This window comes from Poecilia reticulata, linkage group LG20 (genome assembly GCF_000633615.1).
Source record: "Poecilia reticulata strain Guanapo linkage group LG20, Guppy_female_1.0+MT, whole genome shotgun sequence".
NCBI lineage: Eukaryota > Metazoa > Chordata > Actinopteri > Cyprinodontiformes > Poeciliidae > Poecilia > Poecilia reticulata.
In genome coordinates this window covers 15,670,609-15,687,553 of record NC_024350.1, presented here as the reverse complement: position 1 = coordinate 15,687,553, position 16,945 = coordinate 15,670,609, and the positions used below count along the sequence as shown (strand labels likewise).

Genomic DNA, 16,945 nt, shown 5'->3' with positions numbered 1-16,945 from the left:
ACTGGGAATCTGGGAGCAACTCCAATTACCCCCCGTTACGACTCATGAGGTGGACCGCACACTCCAATATGGCCGTTCATCACATCAACAGTAGTAAGATGTGATGAATTCATATTTATCTTACAAGACACACAAGAGAGTCCGTCTTAAATCAGTTACATGTAGTGCCTACAACTCTAAGCCGAACAAATTAAAAATGGTGTAAGCTAAAAATATTTGTAAGAAGTACTGTAAAGAATATTAATGGGCGTTGCCGTGTTGCAATCCCGACTTTTTAACTAGAACGCCGGTACCTCCGGTCTGAGCAGAGTTCCCACTTCCCAGGTAACTGCAATGCAGCACAAGCGCCAGTCTTAAATAATTTTTAAAAAAGACAAAAGTCTAAGATGCAGATGTACTAATTATTTAATGAATAAAAATAAGAGAAACATGCCTGAACTCCAAAATAATCAAAAAGAAATGGAAATACTGAACATAAACAGAAAAGCAAATCATATAACGACCTCAATTAAGTCCCAGACAAAGATTGTTTTACTCTTTTACCTGTTCAGTTGCTACAGTTTTGTTAGACGGTGTGGAAAAAAGGACAGAAGATCGAGAAAAGAACAAAGCCACAAGATTATCTCCATTTAAAGCCAGACTCGGTCTACACAAAGCACACACACCAAAACAATCTCATAAGGCTCGATCATAAAAGTCCTGACCACCTTTAGCAGGGCTCAATCTGACACCATCAGCAAGTGATGAAAGACAGGATCACTGCTTTTTGTCGTTTCACCTGCTCAAGTTTCTTGCAGGACTTTTTATATGTACTAGGACGCACATCTAAATCAAAATTACCTCCTAAATCCCTGCTAAAAAATAAAAAAATAGAAAATAGAGATAAAAAAAAAATACACTTGGTCATTTGTGATTTAAGGCTTGCACATAGGTTTACATCTTCACAGGCAAAATACAAAGCTTTTCTCTTAGATTGTTTTTTTTTTTTTTGATGGCATCCAAAAATGGCATCTGGAGAGTTGTGACAATACATCATCATCTAAATAAATAGATAAACCACACTAGAGTCCTAACTGTTTTATATGCAATACACAAGTTCCTCAGACTGGGTCAATGATGCAAAAATTTGCAAGAAAAATGGGGCTTGTCCAACTGTTTACAATTAAGTTTTTATTTATCAGCTGTAAGAAACAAAAATGAGAAAGCATGTGAGAGTGACTGTAAACGGCCCCCACCTGGGGTTTAATGAGCGACGTTGACAATTCTTTTAAGATTTTGGAAACTCAAAGTGATTTAGAACTTATGTTCAAAATCTTCAAGGACATTAACATTTTTCCAACAGGAAATTATGAACAAACATCAGAACTTGACAAATTGTTGCTGACATCAAAGGCCTTCAAAGAACCAATCGCCACATTTTGAGGAACCTACAATCATGTCGTGAGACAGAAACACAATGCAGAGTGAAACGGCATCAAAATAAAAACCAAATGACATTATTTACATCCTCAGGTTTAAGTCAAGTACTTATTTTCAGCCCTGTTAAAAATTAAATGTTAAATTCAGAAACTAATACCAGACAGTGAGAAGAGTTCAGCTGTTGCACTTTTACTTCCAACTAAATAGAACAAAACAAAAAAAATGTCAAGAAGGCTTTTGGATTTTTTTATTTATTTTTTTTCTGGTGATAGTCTGAATTAACTGGAGTTTTTCCAGAGCACAGTTTTAAATATCAGAAGAATAAATCAACTCATTTGAATGCGAAAAAGCCAAAACAGAAGAGCCATTGTACATTTTTATCTTTAATTTGAGCCATATGGGCAGTTGCCCATGGGAGCAATAGAAAGGGGGCATCAGATAAAAAATATATGAAAAAAAACATAACTTATCTGTCAGTTGCACCCTAAACAAGTTTTCTATTGCTTTTATACATATTAAGTCAATGCGAAGTTGGTTGGCCCCCATTGATGCTGAGGATAGCAGTAATGGGTTTTGTTCTTTGTCTCATATCGTGCACTAAGACTGATGATGGATGCTTTCATTTCAGTTGGTTGGAAAAGAGGGAGATTGCCCAGGCTGCCATTTGTGCAAGAACCATCACTAACTCAGCACAGTGTTTAATTTTAAACAAACACTTGTATGTTAGTTGAGAATTTGCATGTTTATTTATCCAGTGACCTTAATAATCAAATAATTAAGCAAAGTATCAAGAGTTCATCAAGATTCATGTAAACCATAAAGCCTTCAATTATTATACACAGCTTAAGTTAATCTGATGTATAAAGTCCATTGCTTAAAACAGTCAAAACATGCGCTCACACTCTGAGTGTTTGATATATATATATATATATATATATGTTTAAAAAAAACCCAAAAGAAACAGCGCTTTGAACTTTGAAAAAATAAGTCCTCCTTATGGGCACATGTTTAGGACAAAAATATTTTATACCTTTAAATCCAGTTTTGTAACGCTGTGACACAAAGTTCCTGAGAAATAAACATATTAAAACTGCGCATTACCCATTTGCATGAGCCTGTTGAGCTGAAATTGCAAACAGAACCGGGTTGTTTTGCTGCACTGAAAATCCCCAGAGTTCTGCATACGCTTCAACTGTGGAGGTGACTATGAATCTTTTTCATTTTCATATATAGCATGAAAATGAGATGGACTGCATAAATCATTTTTGACGTACCGTTTTTAAAATGTAAATAGTAGCAGTTATATATACTTCCAAAGCTCTCGAGACATGGCTGCCTCGTTTCTCATCAGGAACAAGCGTCTTGGTCTACTTAAAATAATTTCAAACCTAAATCTGCACAACCTAAAGTCAGTTTCTCAAAAGTATACCCGCTTTTAAATTTGCGCGGGTGTTTTCAGAGTAGCAAAGTCGTAACCATTGCATGTCATTTTGGAAAGGGCTCCAAACGAAAGATTTTGCATTCTAATTCTAGAGGAAGTAAGAATTGCAGAAATTAAATGACATTCATCATTTGCAACTTTTGAGGATCAATTTTGCATAAATAGATAAAAATTCTTGCAGCAAAATATTTGTTAATTTACTCCTTACACTGATAATAGGAATGCAGACGCAAATGTAGCTAGCTAGAGAGTTAAGCTAATGAAATATTTCCTTTTTGGCCATTTTGATTGATCACTTTTCAATCCGTTTGAGGCGCCACTGAGGCAGTAACGCTTACATTTATAACTCAAACAGTTCATACAGATGGGATGCGAGTTTTAAAGAAACATAATGCAAAAAAAATATAATGATACCAAAAATATATGGAACAATATTTCACATAGCTACAAAGCTAGAATTACATGTTCAAAATATGCCAGGCCCAAATTTGTTCCCATATCACCTGTTTTTGAAAAATGACACCATAATTTTATACTATTAAGAAGAGAGAGAGTTTAGAGCTAATAATCACCTAAAGACAATGGTGCTATAATCAGTAAAACAAATTAAAGACTGAAAAAAAAAAAAAAAAAAATCATATTTTGGCATTACTTTATTTTCCATCTCATCAGCACTCAAAAAAAAATTAAGGTAAAAAGTTTGGCATCAGCACTTGAAGCCACGTTTGTGCATTTCAAACGACACAATGCGGGAAGAGGAGGCGTCTCCAAAACGTGCATTCAGTAGTTTTTATGGTTATAAGGCATTGTTACACTTATCAGGATCATCGGGATTTGAGGGTGTTGGATCAGATTGTGCAAATGCGTCACATATTAACGAGAGAACAACAGGACGAAGGAACCAGAATGTTAGATGAAAACATTTGTCTTGTAAATGCTCGAATCCTTCTACATATACACTGTAAACTTTGAGCGATTCTCACACTGTACGTTCTGATACTACGGCTGACCACCTAATTCAACAAGGTGGTATTGTATAATCCTATGGGTAGCAAAATGGTACTATTTTCTTTGGCAGTAGTGGTTTCTTTACAGCCATGGAAAGAGGAAAAAAAATGCATTAAACTATTTTTTTTAATTTTTTTTTTAATTTTCACATTTTTTAGGCAAGTCACGGTTCCAGGTAGAACAACAGTTTAACTAATGCTGAGCTGAGCAAAGCCCATCAGCTTGTTGTCATCTGGTATTTCAGATTCCTCCACCCCAGAAGCCTGTGAAGAGATCGAAATCAGTCAGGAAATATTCACCAAGTTGGATTATTTCTGTTTTAATAAGTACATGTGTGTGCTCCTTGGAAGAAAAAAACTCAGAGGGAAGATTTGTAATATTCCCACTATGTTTCAAAATATATTGATAAGGTTTTAACAGCAGTAAAGTTTGTCACAAAGCAGGAGGTTTAAACTCCTATTCTTGGAAAATCTGGGAGGGAAAAAAATTCTCCTTGTTGGATGAATGAAGTACAGTTACTGTAATATTGCAATTAATAATATGACCCACATGGGAAAAAGGTTTCACTCACCAGTTTGAATGTTACATTTTTATGGGCTTGAGGCTCATCGACTATCTTCTGCAAATTCGCAGCAACTGAAAGAGAAATTACGTTTCAGTACAAAGAAATGGATAAAATAATCTTGGAAGAGAATGTAGATGTAGAATGGCTTCACTGCCATTTTTAAAGAATAAAGTGTGGAAATAATGAATAAAATTCTATACTTTAAGACTGTGTAAAAAGCCTGGCTATGGTGGACTTGCATTACACATACAAAACAAAGCTATTCAGGGTTTGCTGGTTTTTACTTGTACACGTCCGTTAAGTTTTTTTTTACAAAATTTGACATCTTTCTAGATTGCAGGTCAAGTTCAAAACCTTGATCTGAAAAGGTCTAAAGGAAGAGGAACCAGTTAAGTGGCCTTTAGCCACACTCCTGAATCAGAGACCAACTTCTGCACTGTTATAATTCAAGAAAAGTTAAATAAATTTAAAAAATAATTTGAAATAAGTGATAGCTCTATCTGCAGAAGGCTTAGTGACAGCATACAAAAGAACCTGGTTTAAAGCAGGTCAAAAGCTAATTTGATAACCAAAGACAGAAAATGTTGCCGCACTCACCTATTACTAAGTCCCTCCCGTCCACCAGACCCGCTGACACCAGCTCCTGGGACACTCCATCTGCTGTGTCTGGGAAAAAGCCATAACATTAGGCAATTCCCACACTGCTTAGCGTGAGGGTATTGATGCAGCACAGAGAGGAACATCTTGTGACACTCGTAGGAGGGAGTCAACAAGGACATGACTAAAGAAAGAGATTTCTACAATATAAAGGAAACACAATCAGACAGGAGTCTAGCTTCTCTGAGTCGTTTGCAAAAATAAACCACACTTACCTCTTCCCGGCATAAATTCAAAGCGGATGTCATTCAGCTCCTTCTTTGAATTTCTGATGAGAAACAAATGATAAAAAAAAAAAAATCAGGTGGAAAAAAGAAAAAGTATTCACAAGATGTTAGATACAAATATATGCCCCCTAGAATGAGTTTAAAAGATGTACCTTAACCTTAATACCAAACTAATAGGAGTGTTAATATCTCCTGAGGCAGCCGGGATCTGTTGAAACAAATTTAACAAATTAATTTGAGTAAAACTAAGCAAGTAGATGGAAACCCATCTAATTCACTTTTTTGTTCTTTTGGCGACATTTTAAAAGTTTCCTCAAAATTCTCCTGACAAATAGATGGAAGCATAGCGACAGAGTCAATAAGGAGGACTGGACCAAAATTCCAACTTCTGGAAGGTTATCCAAATGTTTGCTCCAAGTCTAACAGTTTGAAAGCAGTGCTAGTTAGTAAGAAGTAAATGTAAAGTCGTAAATTCGAAGAAAGTAGTAAAGAAAGTACAAAAAAAAATAAATAAATGAAAGCATCTCATTTAAAATTAACTGGTAATGCTCAAAAGAAATTCTCATTTATTGTCAGACAGTGAGAATAAAATGTCTTTTTTTTTGTCCCCGCAGAATAAATGTCTTGTTTCAACTGCACAAAAACAAAGTTGCAAAGAATAAACTCACAATGGTGAGTTGGGGGGAGACTGACCTGAGTGGGAACACCAGCAGGAGCAGGAACACTGAGTGAGGGGGATGCAGCCTGGGCCGGGGGTTGAGTGTTGACTTGTGTGGGTTGCAGTAGATGTTGGCCTGCAGCCTGAGGTAGTTCAGCCTGACCTGGAGGCATTGGCTGGAGGTGACTACTTAAAGGCTCAGGAGTCCGGAAAATCTGAAAAAGGTTCATTTGGTTGAGCCTCTCAAAAACATTTTTTTTTTTTTTTTTTTTTTTACCGACTCAAAACATATTGACTTTAGCAGATAAAACGTAAAGATTTCCTCCATTTTCCCGTGAAAGCTCAAATAAATCTTTTGAAACTTACCTCTGAATTCTGGGGGCCTTCCTTCACTCTTGGCGACTGTTGATGACAGACGGAAGAAACGTCAGAAGGAATTTATGGAGACAGATTTTCAGAACGGCAACACTAACTAATAAAACGCATTAAAACGGATCACTCGTTTACTTTCCTCAAGGACGTGTCCATTGGCCTTACAGCTCCATTTTCCAGCTACAGTGAAGTCAAGTGAAGATTTATTGTTGGCTACAGAGATTTTATTGCCAAAAATTAAAGGATTTGTTTATTTTATAGTTGAAATCCTTTCTAATAACTTTTATTTGATTTAATTTTCTACTTGAAAATCCAAACCAGGGTCAGGGTCTGAAAATGAGCCAGTGGTGAGAGACGAATGAATGACACTTACTTCGACTTGATATTAGGGGAACTAAAGATGATGTAAATAAATCAACCAAATATGGATTTAATTTACAAGTTATTGACACCGATAAGGTCTGGTGGATGATAATCTGGAAAATGAGGAAGTTGTTTTATTTTGTTGAACAAAATCTTCAAAATTACTTCTGTAGATAAAAAACATTGATCAGCCACAACTTGGGACTAATGAAGTGAAGTTCGTTAAGTGCAGCATTTCAAACGTTGTGTTATGAAGCACCAAAATATCACCTTCTAAATTCACGGTTGGTGCGTCAGTGGATAATATTTCAGTTCTTTCGACAGATGGGTGAATATTTTGAGATTTCCGAGTCCACCAGGACTTACTGTTTTGGATTTGCTGCGACCCAGATATTCTTTAATCTCTTTGATGCCAATTAACCTAATCTGAGTTTATCCTATCACATTAGAATATGGCTTTTTTTGTTTTTAAACAAGACATTCTCCTGAGGAATCAATTCATAACATATGACTACAACTGTAAACGAGTGACGGCACATCTTGCACAATTAGATTTAGTAGAAGAAGCAGAGCAGAAGTGTTAAGTGGGATTGAAGAAGCAAAAAAGTGATGGATATAGGTTCAAATTGATTTTTTGAAAAAAAAAAAAAAGTCCAGTTGAACCTATGAGGCACCTTGAGGCTCAGAAAAAAAAAAAAAAAAAACATTTTTGCAAACTTCAATTGACGCCCAATGTAACCACATATTTTTCATAAATTGTAAGTTTTGGCCTCGATATAAAAAGTGGAGTGAATGTGGCTAAGCTAAAAGACATGTTTGACAGGTGACAGACTTTTGAGTCATAGAAAGCAAAAGTAATAAGACATGAAATAAAGAAATAAATATTACTAAAAGGTGCCTCAAAGGTTAATCAAACTGAAAGGAGTCAGGAGGTAAAAAAAAAGCATTGTGGGCTAAATGAAGGCAAACTGATTTGACTTTTGGGAACACTGTAAAAGGATGCAGATCTAACATTAAACTTAAAATAAATGGCAGAAATTCCAGTGTGCCAACATGGGACCACAAATAAAGATTTATTGGGAATAAATTGGTCAGAGGTCAATGTTTTGCTTAAGGAGCACTGCAAAGATAAGTAATTTGCTGCTCTCATTAAATTTAGGCAGTGTAAAAACAACAGTGATGGAAGAGAAAAAGAAGTAGAAATACAGATGGCTTCCAGGACAGGAATCTCTCACTGGCAAACTGTTCAATCTATTCTTCACTCTATTGCTGGAATTAATTGTAAAGAGTTCAGAGCCTGCTGGCATTTCTGGAAGAACCAAAAGAAATGTGTTTGTTGAACAGAAGTAAAACTACATTTTCAGGATGACCAGCAGAAAATGCACTGTCCAATCTGATTGTTTAAGTAGTTTTTCTCCCCCTCCCCACACAATCCAGGGATGAACCAATGGCTAAGCATTTACTTTTGCTTTTGTTTATAAATGCCACATAACTAAACAACCACTTCACAACAGTAATCAAACTTAGAGACTTAGAGAATCAAATACAAGCTTTCAATTAAATTGCTAACTTGAAGCCCAATGAAATACTTTAAAAGGACAACAAAAAGTCTGACAGGTCAAGACACCTGCACAGCTATCTCACACTAATGGCAGTCGACTGTCTTTCTTAGCTGTGAGGGCCAACATGCGAGAGTCCTTCCTTGTTAGGGCAATGCCATCTGTATTTCTGTGACAAGTGAACAACCCTGGATGTAGGCAGCTCGAGCGGGTGGGCGAAGCGCACTTGTCGCCTCGGGGCGCTAACAGGCTTCACCTGCTGCTCCTTTGCGTCAAAGACAACATACAGAGAGGCTCAGTGGAGAGACAATGGACGAACATGCTGCTGCACAGACACGAGGACGACAACTTCATCAGAGTACAGCGATCAAGAGACACGGCACGCGGAGTAACAAAAAGTGTTAATGTGTGCCTGTGACAGAGAGGGAGGGAGGGTTTAGCTCACTCTTAAAGCTGCGACAGCCGCTTTGCCTTCCTCGCTTTCTTCGTCGAGCTCGTCGTCGCTCCATTCCCATTCGCCGTCCTCCGTTTTATGGAGCCGGCCGCTGGAACCAGGCACTCGTCGTACCTGACGCGACAGCGCAACTGAGCTTGCCTTCTGATGATTTCAGAAAGCGCACGCAGCATATCCGTTGCTTTGCCTTACCCTTTTAGATCGCTCTGTTATTGTAGGAGCCCTTAGGATCAACTTCTCGTGCAGGTATTCATGGGTCTGAAAGGAGAGAGAATTGCCATTTTCTTTAACATAATGAATGACAAAGCCTGACATCTACTGTTCGCACAAGATTCTTCAGCCGAGAATTGCATCTAACAAAGTCCCCCAGGTTGTATTTGGACTGAATTTTTTTGTTATGCAAATGAACTTCTCACAGTTATGGAGACAAGAATCACATTTGTTTTCTTCCGTCTGAAATAATCCCAGAAGAAGAAATGCTCTCATTAAAAACATGTATCTAGGGCATCCCTTTTCCACCCAGTCATCACAGCCAAAATTAGAAATAGGTGAAAGCAAGTTGATGCAGCAAAACTAGTCAATGAATTTGTTGTTTCTAGACTGGGATGTCTTTAAAAGGCCTGAAATTCCAGTAAGAAAAAAAATGCAGCTGATCTAAAATAACAAAGCAAGAGTTATGAAAAGAATAAAAAAGAAGAAACCATATGTGCCGTAAGAATCAACTTCCTTTATCTTATTTTAGATTTGAATGATCCCAACAAAGTACAGGTTCCCTGCTTTTACTTGGAGTTTAAAAAAATGAAACACTTACTTTTGCTTTCTGAAAGAATTTATGCTTCAACAGCTCTGATGACGTTGGCCTGAAAAACACGATATGTAAGAATAAAGACCTACGGACAGCTCTGTAAAATACTATGACATATAAAACCAGTAAATTCAAAAGTAAGAAAATGACAATTATGTACAAGCCAGAGTAAATCCACTGTTAACCAACTACCACTGCTTTATAAAAGAGCTAACTAGAACACCGCAAAAACAGACGGATGTGGACTGAAAGCTTCTCTAAAGAAGTGTGTGTTATATATGACTTCCTCACAAGGCAACACACCGTTTCTCTGGTTCCTTCTGTAGACACTGGGAGATCATCTTCCTGAAAGATTTGCCATATTTCTTCACCACCTCCTTATCTGTCACACCAGTCTCCAGAGATGGTGGGTCATTCTGCAGTGTCAGCATCAAGACCTGAAAACACCAGAAATGTTTTTAACGACCAATATTCTTGTCTTTGTTTTAAATTGATTTTTTCTATAAACAGACATCCCAGCAGTGTTCTGACCTTCATTGGTGGGTATTTATGATAAGGTGCGGCTCCAGTGGCAAGCTCAATAGCTGTGATCCCGAAACTCCAAATGTCGGCTTTGAAATCATATCCCCTCACCTGAGAAAGCAAATGAAGTACTCAGTAAAACTGTAACTGAAAAAATGCGTAGTGCTCCGCAGAGACAAAAAAAAAGTAAAACAAAAGGAGGAGAGAGACACGTGTCTTCTAACTGAACATAAAACCACTATTTCGAGTGGTATGAAGGTTCACTATACCCTCTGTGTTGGTGACAAAAGTGCTCTTGATACACCCTTGAAAATAGAAGAGACAAAATAATGAGAAATTACTGCTTTGAATAGAGAGCATGGAAGCCCCCTAGTGAAGGAAGCTGGCACTACCAATTGATCCCCAAATAGACTTACTCTCTAACTGCTGATGTTCAGATTGCAATTTCTTTGAATGAAATGACACAAACATTAACACAACGAAGAATAATAAGAATAATAACTGAAGTTTTTTTGCTGTATATATAATGTTTTTCGGTTCCCGTGAACCAATATGAATTGCTGTTTGTTGTAAACCTTTTTTACAGTCCGCTGTGACTTTTTTTCATGTCACTGTGTCAAACAATTCAAGCCCTTTGAAAAATCTGTTCACCCCTTCACCTGTGGTGGTGCTGCACCAACGGCTCCTAAAGGAAATGACACAAAACCTCTGAAGAAGTCATGAGCACAACTTCCTTATTCACAAATGACGTGGTGCCAGATTTTAGGGTTTCTCTTTGGAAAAAGACCCCAACCTATTTTTCCCTCTACCATTAGATTCTTGCGTTTGTTTAGGTTGTATTTACCCGGAATGTGGGCGCTATAGCTCGCTTGACAAGCAGTCCGGTGTTTTTGGGATCCACATATGCATTCTAACTGCACCAGATTTCACTAAAACTGAGACTAAGATTGTTGTTTTTTTAGAAAAGGTAGATTTGTTTTTTTTGTTTTTTTGGTCTGCATCAGTTTGATTGCGTATTCACCCTTCCCAGAATGAACCGGTTGCCTAGACAAACAACCAGAGTTCAATTAAAGCTGACTAAACATGGCTGGTATGAATGCACCCTTAAACTCAAAACAGCAGTTTCACCAACGAGAAAGTGTAAAAAAAAAAAAAAAAAAAGAAGCTTTATTCTTTTCCAACAACTGTTTAGAACGATGCAAGTTTGGCAACAAAAAATAAATAAATGATACCTCTCACACCTAAACAGTCAAGCTTAATGTCTCACTGGGAATTCAGTGTGCTGTCTCACTTTTCAGCATTCAATAATTTGCCAAACATGAACTGTGGCACAAAAGGTTGAAAATCTCTGAGGCAAAAGAGCCAAAATCTTTTTAGACTGCTATGTGTTGCTCGCTCTTACCTCCTGCTCTGCTCCTGTCTCTCCCTCACTTTGACTTCCTGACTGAAGCCCCTGATGTCCCTGAATGACATTAATGTATTTGTAAACACATTACATAGTGTAATGTAAAGTACCAGCTTGCGACTTACAAAAGCTAAAAAAGGGGGGGGGGGGTTTATCATACAGAATGAGAATTTTTAATAACTGATTTGCATTATACATCTCTGTTCTGCCTACTCTTCTTATAGCATAACTTAACCATACATTAAATGTTTTCACTCATTATTTTAAGACCTCACCTCAAGCCCTGTACCTTCTTCTCCTTTTCTTGTCTCCTTACTACTGCTGCTGTACTGCTGCTCCTAGACATACAAAATGGCTTCACAGATGCATATCTAAGGTACAGCTCCTGAGTACAATGGCGGTTAAAATAAATAAATAAATAAATAAATAAATAAATAAATAAATAAATAAATAAATAAATAAATAAATAAATAAATAAATAAATAAATAAATAAACCTGACATGAGTCCTCACCTGTTCTCCTTTCTGGGTCTATTATGTTAAGTATGATTTTCATACCTTGTCTCACACCCTGAAGCTCCACCTGGTTCTCCTATCTCTTCTGTGAACCAGTTATTCTCGTGATAAAATAATATTTAAAAAGTAATAACAGGTTAATACATATTTCACTCAACTAATTTAAGAGCTCACCTCAGTGTCTCCACATTACTTTTCTTCAACTGCATCACTACTCTGTGTTCTATCATTCTCCTGATTAGACATTATTAGGTATTATATGGAATATAATAGTCATACATCTTGATAAATAGTCGAGGATGATCAGGTGTTGCCCTGATCATCCTCGATCAGGGCAACACCTGATTTGTTTAGCCATTGCTTGCACTGACATTACTCTACCCTCGCAGGATTAAGATGAGTGAACCAAAATGATTTTGGTTTCTATACAAGAAAGTAGACTAGGCGTTGTAAACAAGTCATATTGGTGAAATTCCCGACAGACAAGTTTAACCTCATTCAAAACATTCAGAGCCTTCACAAAAGGGCTCCGACATGATGCTGTGTTGCACCTTCAAAATAAAAGCACGAGAGTCGAAGATTTCAAAATCAAGTATTTTTCTCCACTGCGGTGAAGTTCTTGGATGGGACGCATTCCCCACCCGGTTCCTACGTCAATAGCTACAGGTGCAAAACGATCTTAGATGGGAAGAGGTTCACAAGTCAGCAACAAATGCAGTAAAAATAAAGGTGAGATGATTTCAGAGTGATGTTTCTCAATAAAATACTAGGGAAGACTTTAAATATCCCATCATCTGCTGTTCACAGTACCATAACCAGATTTCAAGAATCTGAAAAATCTGGGAAAAGAGCCAAACCAAAAGTTGATATTTAATGGCAGTCTTTGATCGTTGGATTCAGAGGCACGTTAAAAAACTGGTTTAATTCTGCTGCAGAAGTTGCTGTGTAGGCTCAGGAACATCTCCAACGTTTGTGAACCTAATTTACTGAGTAATCCATAAATTCAAAATAAAGTTCTGGCATGGAAGGGGAAGATGATGCTTCCACTGCGTTCTCCGAGCCATAGCTCAACTTTAGATCAGACAGAAAATTACAGGTGTCACCATACTCTTCAAACCTGTTAGGAGCACAGAGGTCAAAACCCTGAATCTGTGACAGCATGAGGTGCATTTGTGCCTAAGGCAGAAATAGCCAAGTCCAGTTCTTGAGAGTTGCTATTCTTCAAGTTTTAGATGCATCCATTTCTCCAACTTACCTTGATAGAATGATTTATCAGGCCTCTGCAGAGTTGCATGACATGCTAATGATTCAAGTGTTTTAGAGCCGGGATGCATACGAGAGTTGCAGTATGGCACTTTTACGCATACAGATTATATTCAGATTTTAGGAGCCTAGGAAGATTATGCTAAACAGCAATACTGGGCATTGTAGCAGCAGAGTCTTCCTGCAGTCCACACTTCTCAACAACAACAAAAAAAGATTTGGAACAATGTGAAATCATCAATTAAGATTCAGGATTGTTGATGAGCCAGAAACCCAATTGTAACATTCCCTGCTAAAAACTTCAGGAACCAGTTTCTTCTGCTCCCAGAACTTTTACCGACTATTGTTACTGTGTTGTTTCAATTCAAATTCAAAATTACCTTCATATTTAAATGATGCAATTATTAAAAATTGTGTTTACAATTTCCTTTTGCTAATAAAAAAGGTTTCAGATTTCCTACATTTCACAACGTCAAAATAGTCAAAAGTTATTCTTTAGCTTTAAACTGCAGACAATTCACAAATAGTAGCCTTTGCTGTGATAAATACTGCGAAAAGGAAAGACTGCATTCAAGTTATTTAATACTTACTAAATGGTTGCTTTGTCACAGATTGCTTTACTTCCTGAAGAACAGTTTTCGGTTTACTGCCCGTTTTTATTCTAAACAGTACTGACCTGCTCCATAACCTCTGGGGCCATCCAGCACGGCGTTCCCACAAACGTCTTGCGCACTTTGTTTCGGGTCATGTCACCACCTGTAGCTAGAAAGGCACTGACGCCAAAGTCTAGAGAGACAGGAAACAAAAATAATAATAATAATGAAGAATCAAAAGTAAGCAGGAAATAGTAGTATTGTCAAGACAGATAATTTTTCTATGACCGTAAATATTTGTTAAAGTTGCCAAAAGCTACTGGAGGAAGATAAAGAGTTTCTTTATAAATAACGTGTTACAAGTAGAGGCAGATGAAAAATGTTTTGTTGGGGGAAAAAATACCTGCAATTTGCACAGAACCATCATCTCCAAGGAGAATGTTTCCAGCTTTGAGATCTCTGCAAAAGTAAGTAAAACCTCATTTTAGTAAATGTCTTACAACACAGTAGCATAAGAAGCTGACATTTGGTTGACATCAGAAATCACTGACAATTGCTATTTTTCTTTTTCTTCTTCGTCTTAAAATGGCACATAAGCTCTGAATCGCATACGCTGCAGCTCTCTTATTTCTTGCATAGTCTGCCGTTAAATTTTTCATCCCTGCTCTGCCTCCCCTGTTGGTGATAAGAGGATTCAGCAGGGACAGCTGTCTGACTGCCACACGCAGCGAACACTGCCATCTCGCCAGCCAGACAGTGTCGTCATAGCAACAGACTTTTAGAGATAGAGGCCGACGGTCAAGTAAAAGGCGAGGATGTAATAGTGAGGAAAGCACAAGTGTCACTATCGACGCGCGTCTCTGCTATCCAGCATTTAGGACAGAAAGAGGAATGAATACTGCGCAGGGCGCAGAGAACAAACCGTCGCAGAGCATTTCAGAAACAACATCCAGCTGTTCTGGTTTATACAAGCATCTGTCCTGAACGGACTTAAAAGTACACCATTAGAAAAAACAATGACTGAAAAGAAATCTAAACCATAAAGCAATTTTATATTGCCACCAGATGGGGGCGCTGGAACAAGAAAATTGATCCTTCTGCTGCTTCAGAAAAGAAAAAAAAAAAAATCTGTGCTAGTATTCCAGGACACATTATAAATAAATATTGAAGAAAATATATTATTACAGAATCTACATCATCTGGAAAAGTAGATGTCTTCATGTAAACAAATTACAAAGAAAGATTAAAGGTAATCTCCACATAAAAGCTACCAATCGGACATAATTTACTGAAGAGATGTTCACAAAGAGCTCAGATCCCAGTTTAAATGCTGCTGTATGCTTGAGTGAAGAGGCTATTTTCACTAAGAAGGGCTTCAATAAATTAGCACACAACCAAAACGTGTCTAAAAGCGACAAGGAGTGGCAATCACCAAGGGGATGAAGGCAGCTAATGTTCCTAACAGCCAAAAAAAAAGGGAATTCCCATGTTAAGGAATAGGCAGACAGGGAATGCTACAATGCTTTCTGTAGATAGTTGCCTTCAAGGATCTAGTTTATGAAAAAAAAAAAAAAGCTGATTATGTCCTACGTGTGATGCAACTTTGATGAGCATTTATGTCTAGACAACTTTAATTACACAGCTGTCATGATGGTGACAACGATGATTCAGAAGAAAGGGGATACGGATGAGCAAAATGAGAAGACAAGATATTCGGCGCAAGTGGCTTGTAAAACCACAGACCGAGCTGTGAAATAGACGTCTGAGCTCGAAATATTTGCAGTGTGTCAGTCTGTCACTTTGCGGCTGGGTGATACCAGGTTGCATTATCTTTCAGATTTTTGCACGTTCTGGATACGAGCACACGTAGCCCTCAGTAACAAGTAAAAGCAGGTCATTTAGGACACCACCTCAGAAAATGACTCCAGAGGAAAAACATCCTGGTTTAAAGGCAGGGTTGGGGTTAGTGAATGCTTAATGTATGTAGTTTCTTAGTGAATGTAGTTTTAAAGTCAGTCAGTCATTCATTAGATGGAGGAAATCTACAATTTACTTGATGGGTTGAGGCGATCTTGATCTGTATATAATTCAAAAGGTATATCCAAGTTCACACATTTACATTTTAAAACCTATACGTCAACAAAAAACTGATGTAAAATGGATTAATTCCAATGCCACGTCATTGAGTGACCCTGGTATGATATTGAGAATGTTGTTGAGGCTGTATAATTAGCATCATCTTAAGAGCAAATGTATGGTAATTGAACACATCATGTAGAGCAAGACATACCTTATCTGATGCTAAAACAGACCTAGAGGTTAAGTGAAGAGTAAGATGGTAGTGTATCAATGCAAATATGAATATAAATGATGAATTATGACAGACAACAGAAGGAGGAAAATACTTAGATTCATTACCGTAGCTAATGTTGGAGTAGCTTGAAACAAAGTGCCAAACGTCATGATGCAGTATTTGCATCATGAAAAGTATTTGCCCCCTTATAGATAACATCTGCTTAGTTTTTTGGGATCTAAATGCTTTAGATTATAATATTTCTCAGTTTGGTTTGATGATAAAGTCTGTGACAGGAAAACTACTTGTGAGTTGGTGCATATGCACGTTTTAGACATTTGCTACATACATGCGTAACGATGTGCTACTGTACTTGTTACAGGTCCGACGTTCCTTCACATTATCTTTAGAAAAATGTCATTGACACTAATCAAGAAGAAACCAACCAAGCTTAGCAAAGTTGAGTTAATCTGCTAAAAATGTTGGGTTACTGTTGATGTATTTAGGGAGGGAAACCGTTTCGATGAGCTGCTTTTGTGGTATTCCTGGCCAGAACAAGGTGGGACCAGCCAACAATAGTTGTCACACCTACAACACTCATATTGCTCAGACACATTGTGTGATGTTTTGAAGTTATGTCAGTGACTACAAAAAGTTTTCTAAGCTCGGTATGATTTTTTTTTTTTTTTTTTTTTTTTACCGACATCTTTATTTGACAAGTCCACTCTCTATAATGGTAAATTGCTTCTTCTTAGCTTGTTAAAATTCATTGAAAAGGAATGCTGCAGATACAAACCATTACTTTAATGTGCATTCAAGCTTTAT

The 16,945-nt window shown here is 37.3% G+C and overlaps 1 protein-coding gene across 2 annotated transcripts in view; it reads right to left on the bottom strand.

Moving 5' to 3' along the window:
- Window positions 1-976: 976 nt before the first annotated feature.
- oxsr1b (oxidative stress responsive kinase 1b) overlaps window positions 977-16,945 on the bottom strand; it is a 45,177-nt gene continuing 29,208 nt past the window's right edge. Inside the window, exons 5-20 of one of the 2 annotated variants that reach the window (XM_008396197.2) lie at window positions 14,231-14,286; window positions 13,911-14,020; window positions 11,731-11,793; window positions 11,453-11,512; window positions 10,060-10,161; window positions 9,832-9,965; window positions 9,535-9,583; window positions 8,916-8,981; window positions 8,715-8,837; window positions 6,342-6,377; window positions 6,011-6,190; window positions 5,470-5,525; window positions 5,306-5,358; window positions 5,031-5,099; window positions 4,440-4,504; window positions 977-4,131 (exon numbers count right to left, since the gene is read on the bottom strand). In XM_008396197.2, coding sequence (XP_008394419.1) covers window positions 4,057-4,131; window positions 4,440-4,504; window positions 5,031-5,099; window positions 5,306-5,358; window positions 5,470-5,525; window positions 6,011-6,190; window positions 6,342-6,377; window positions 8,715-8,837; window positions 8,916-8,981; window positions 9,535-9,583; window positions 9,832-9,965; window positions 10,060-10,161; window positions 11,453-11,512; window positions 11,731-11,793; window positions 13,911-14,020; window positions 14,231-14,286 — 1,297 coding nt within the window. In that variant the 3' untranslated portion in view covers window positions 977-4,056. The remainder of the gene's footprint in view (window positions 4,132-4,439; window positions 4,505-5,030; window positions 5,100-5,305; window positions 5,359-5,469; window positions 5,526-6,010; window positions 6,191-6,341; window positions 6,378-8,714; window positions 8,838-8,915; window positions 8,982-9,534; window positions 9,584-9,831; window positions 9,966-10,059; window positions 10,162-11,452; window positions 11,513-11,730; window positions 11,794-13,910; window positions 14,021-14,230; window positions 14,287-16,945) is intronic. The other variant, XM_008396198.2, reaches the window with a different exon arrangement.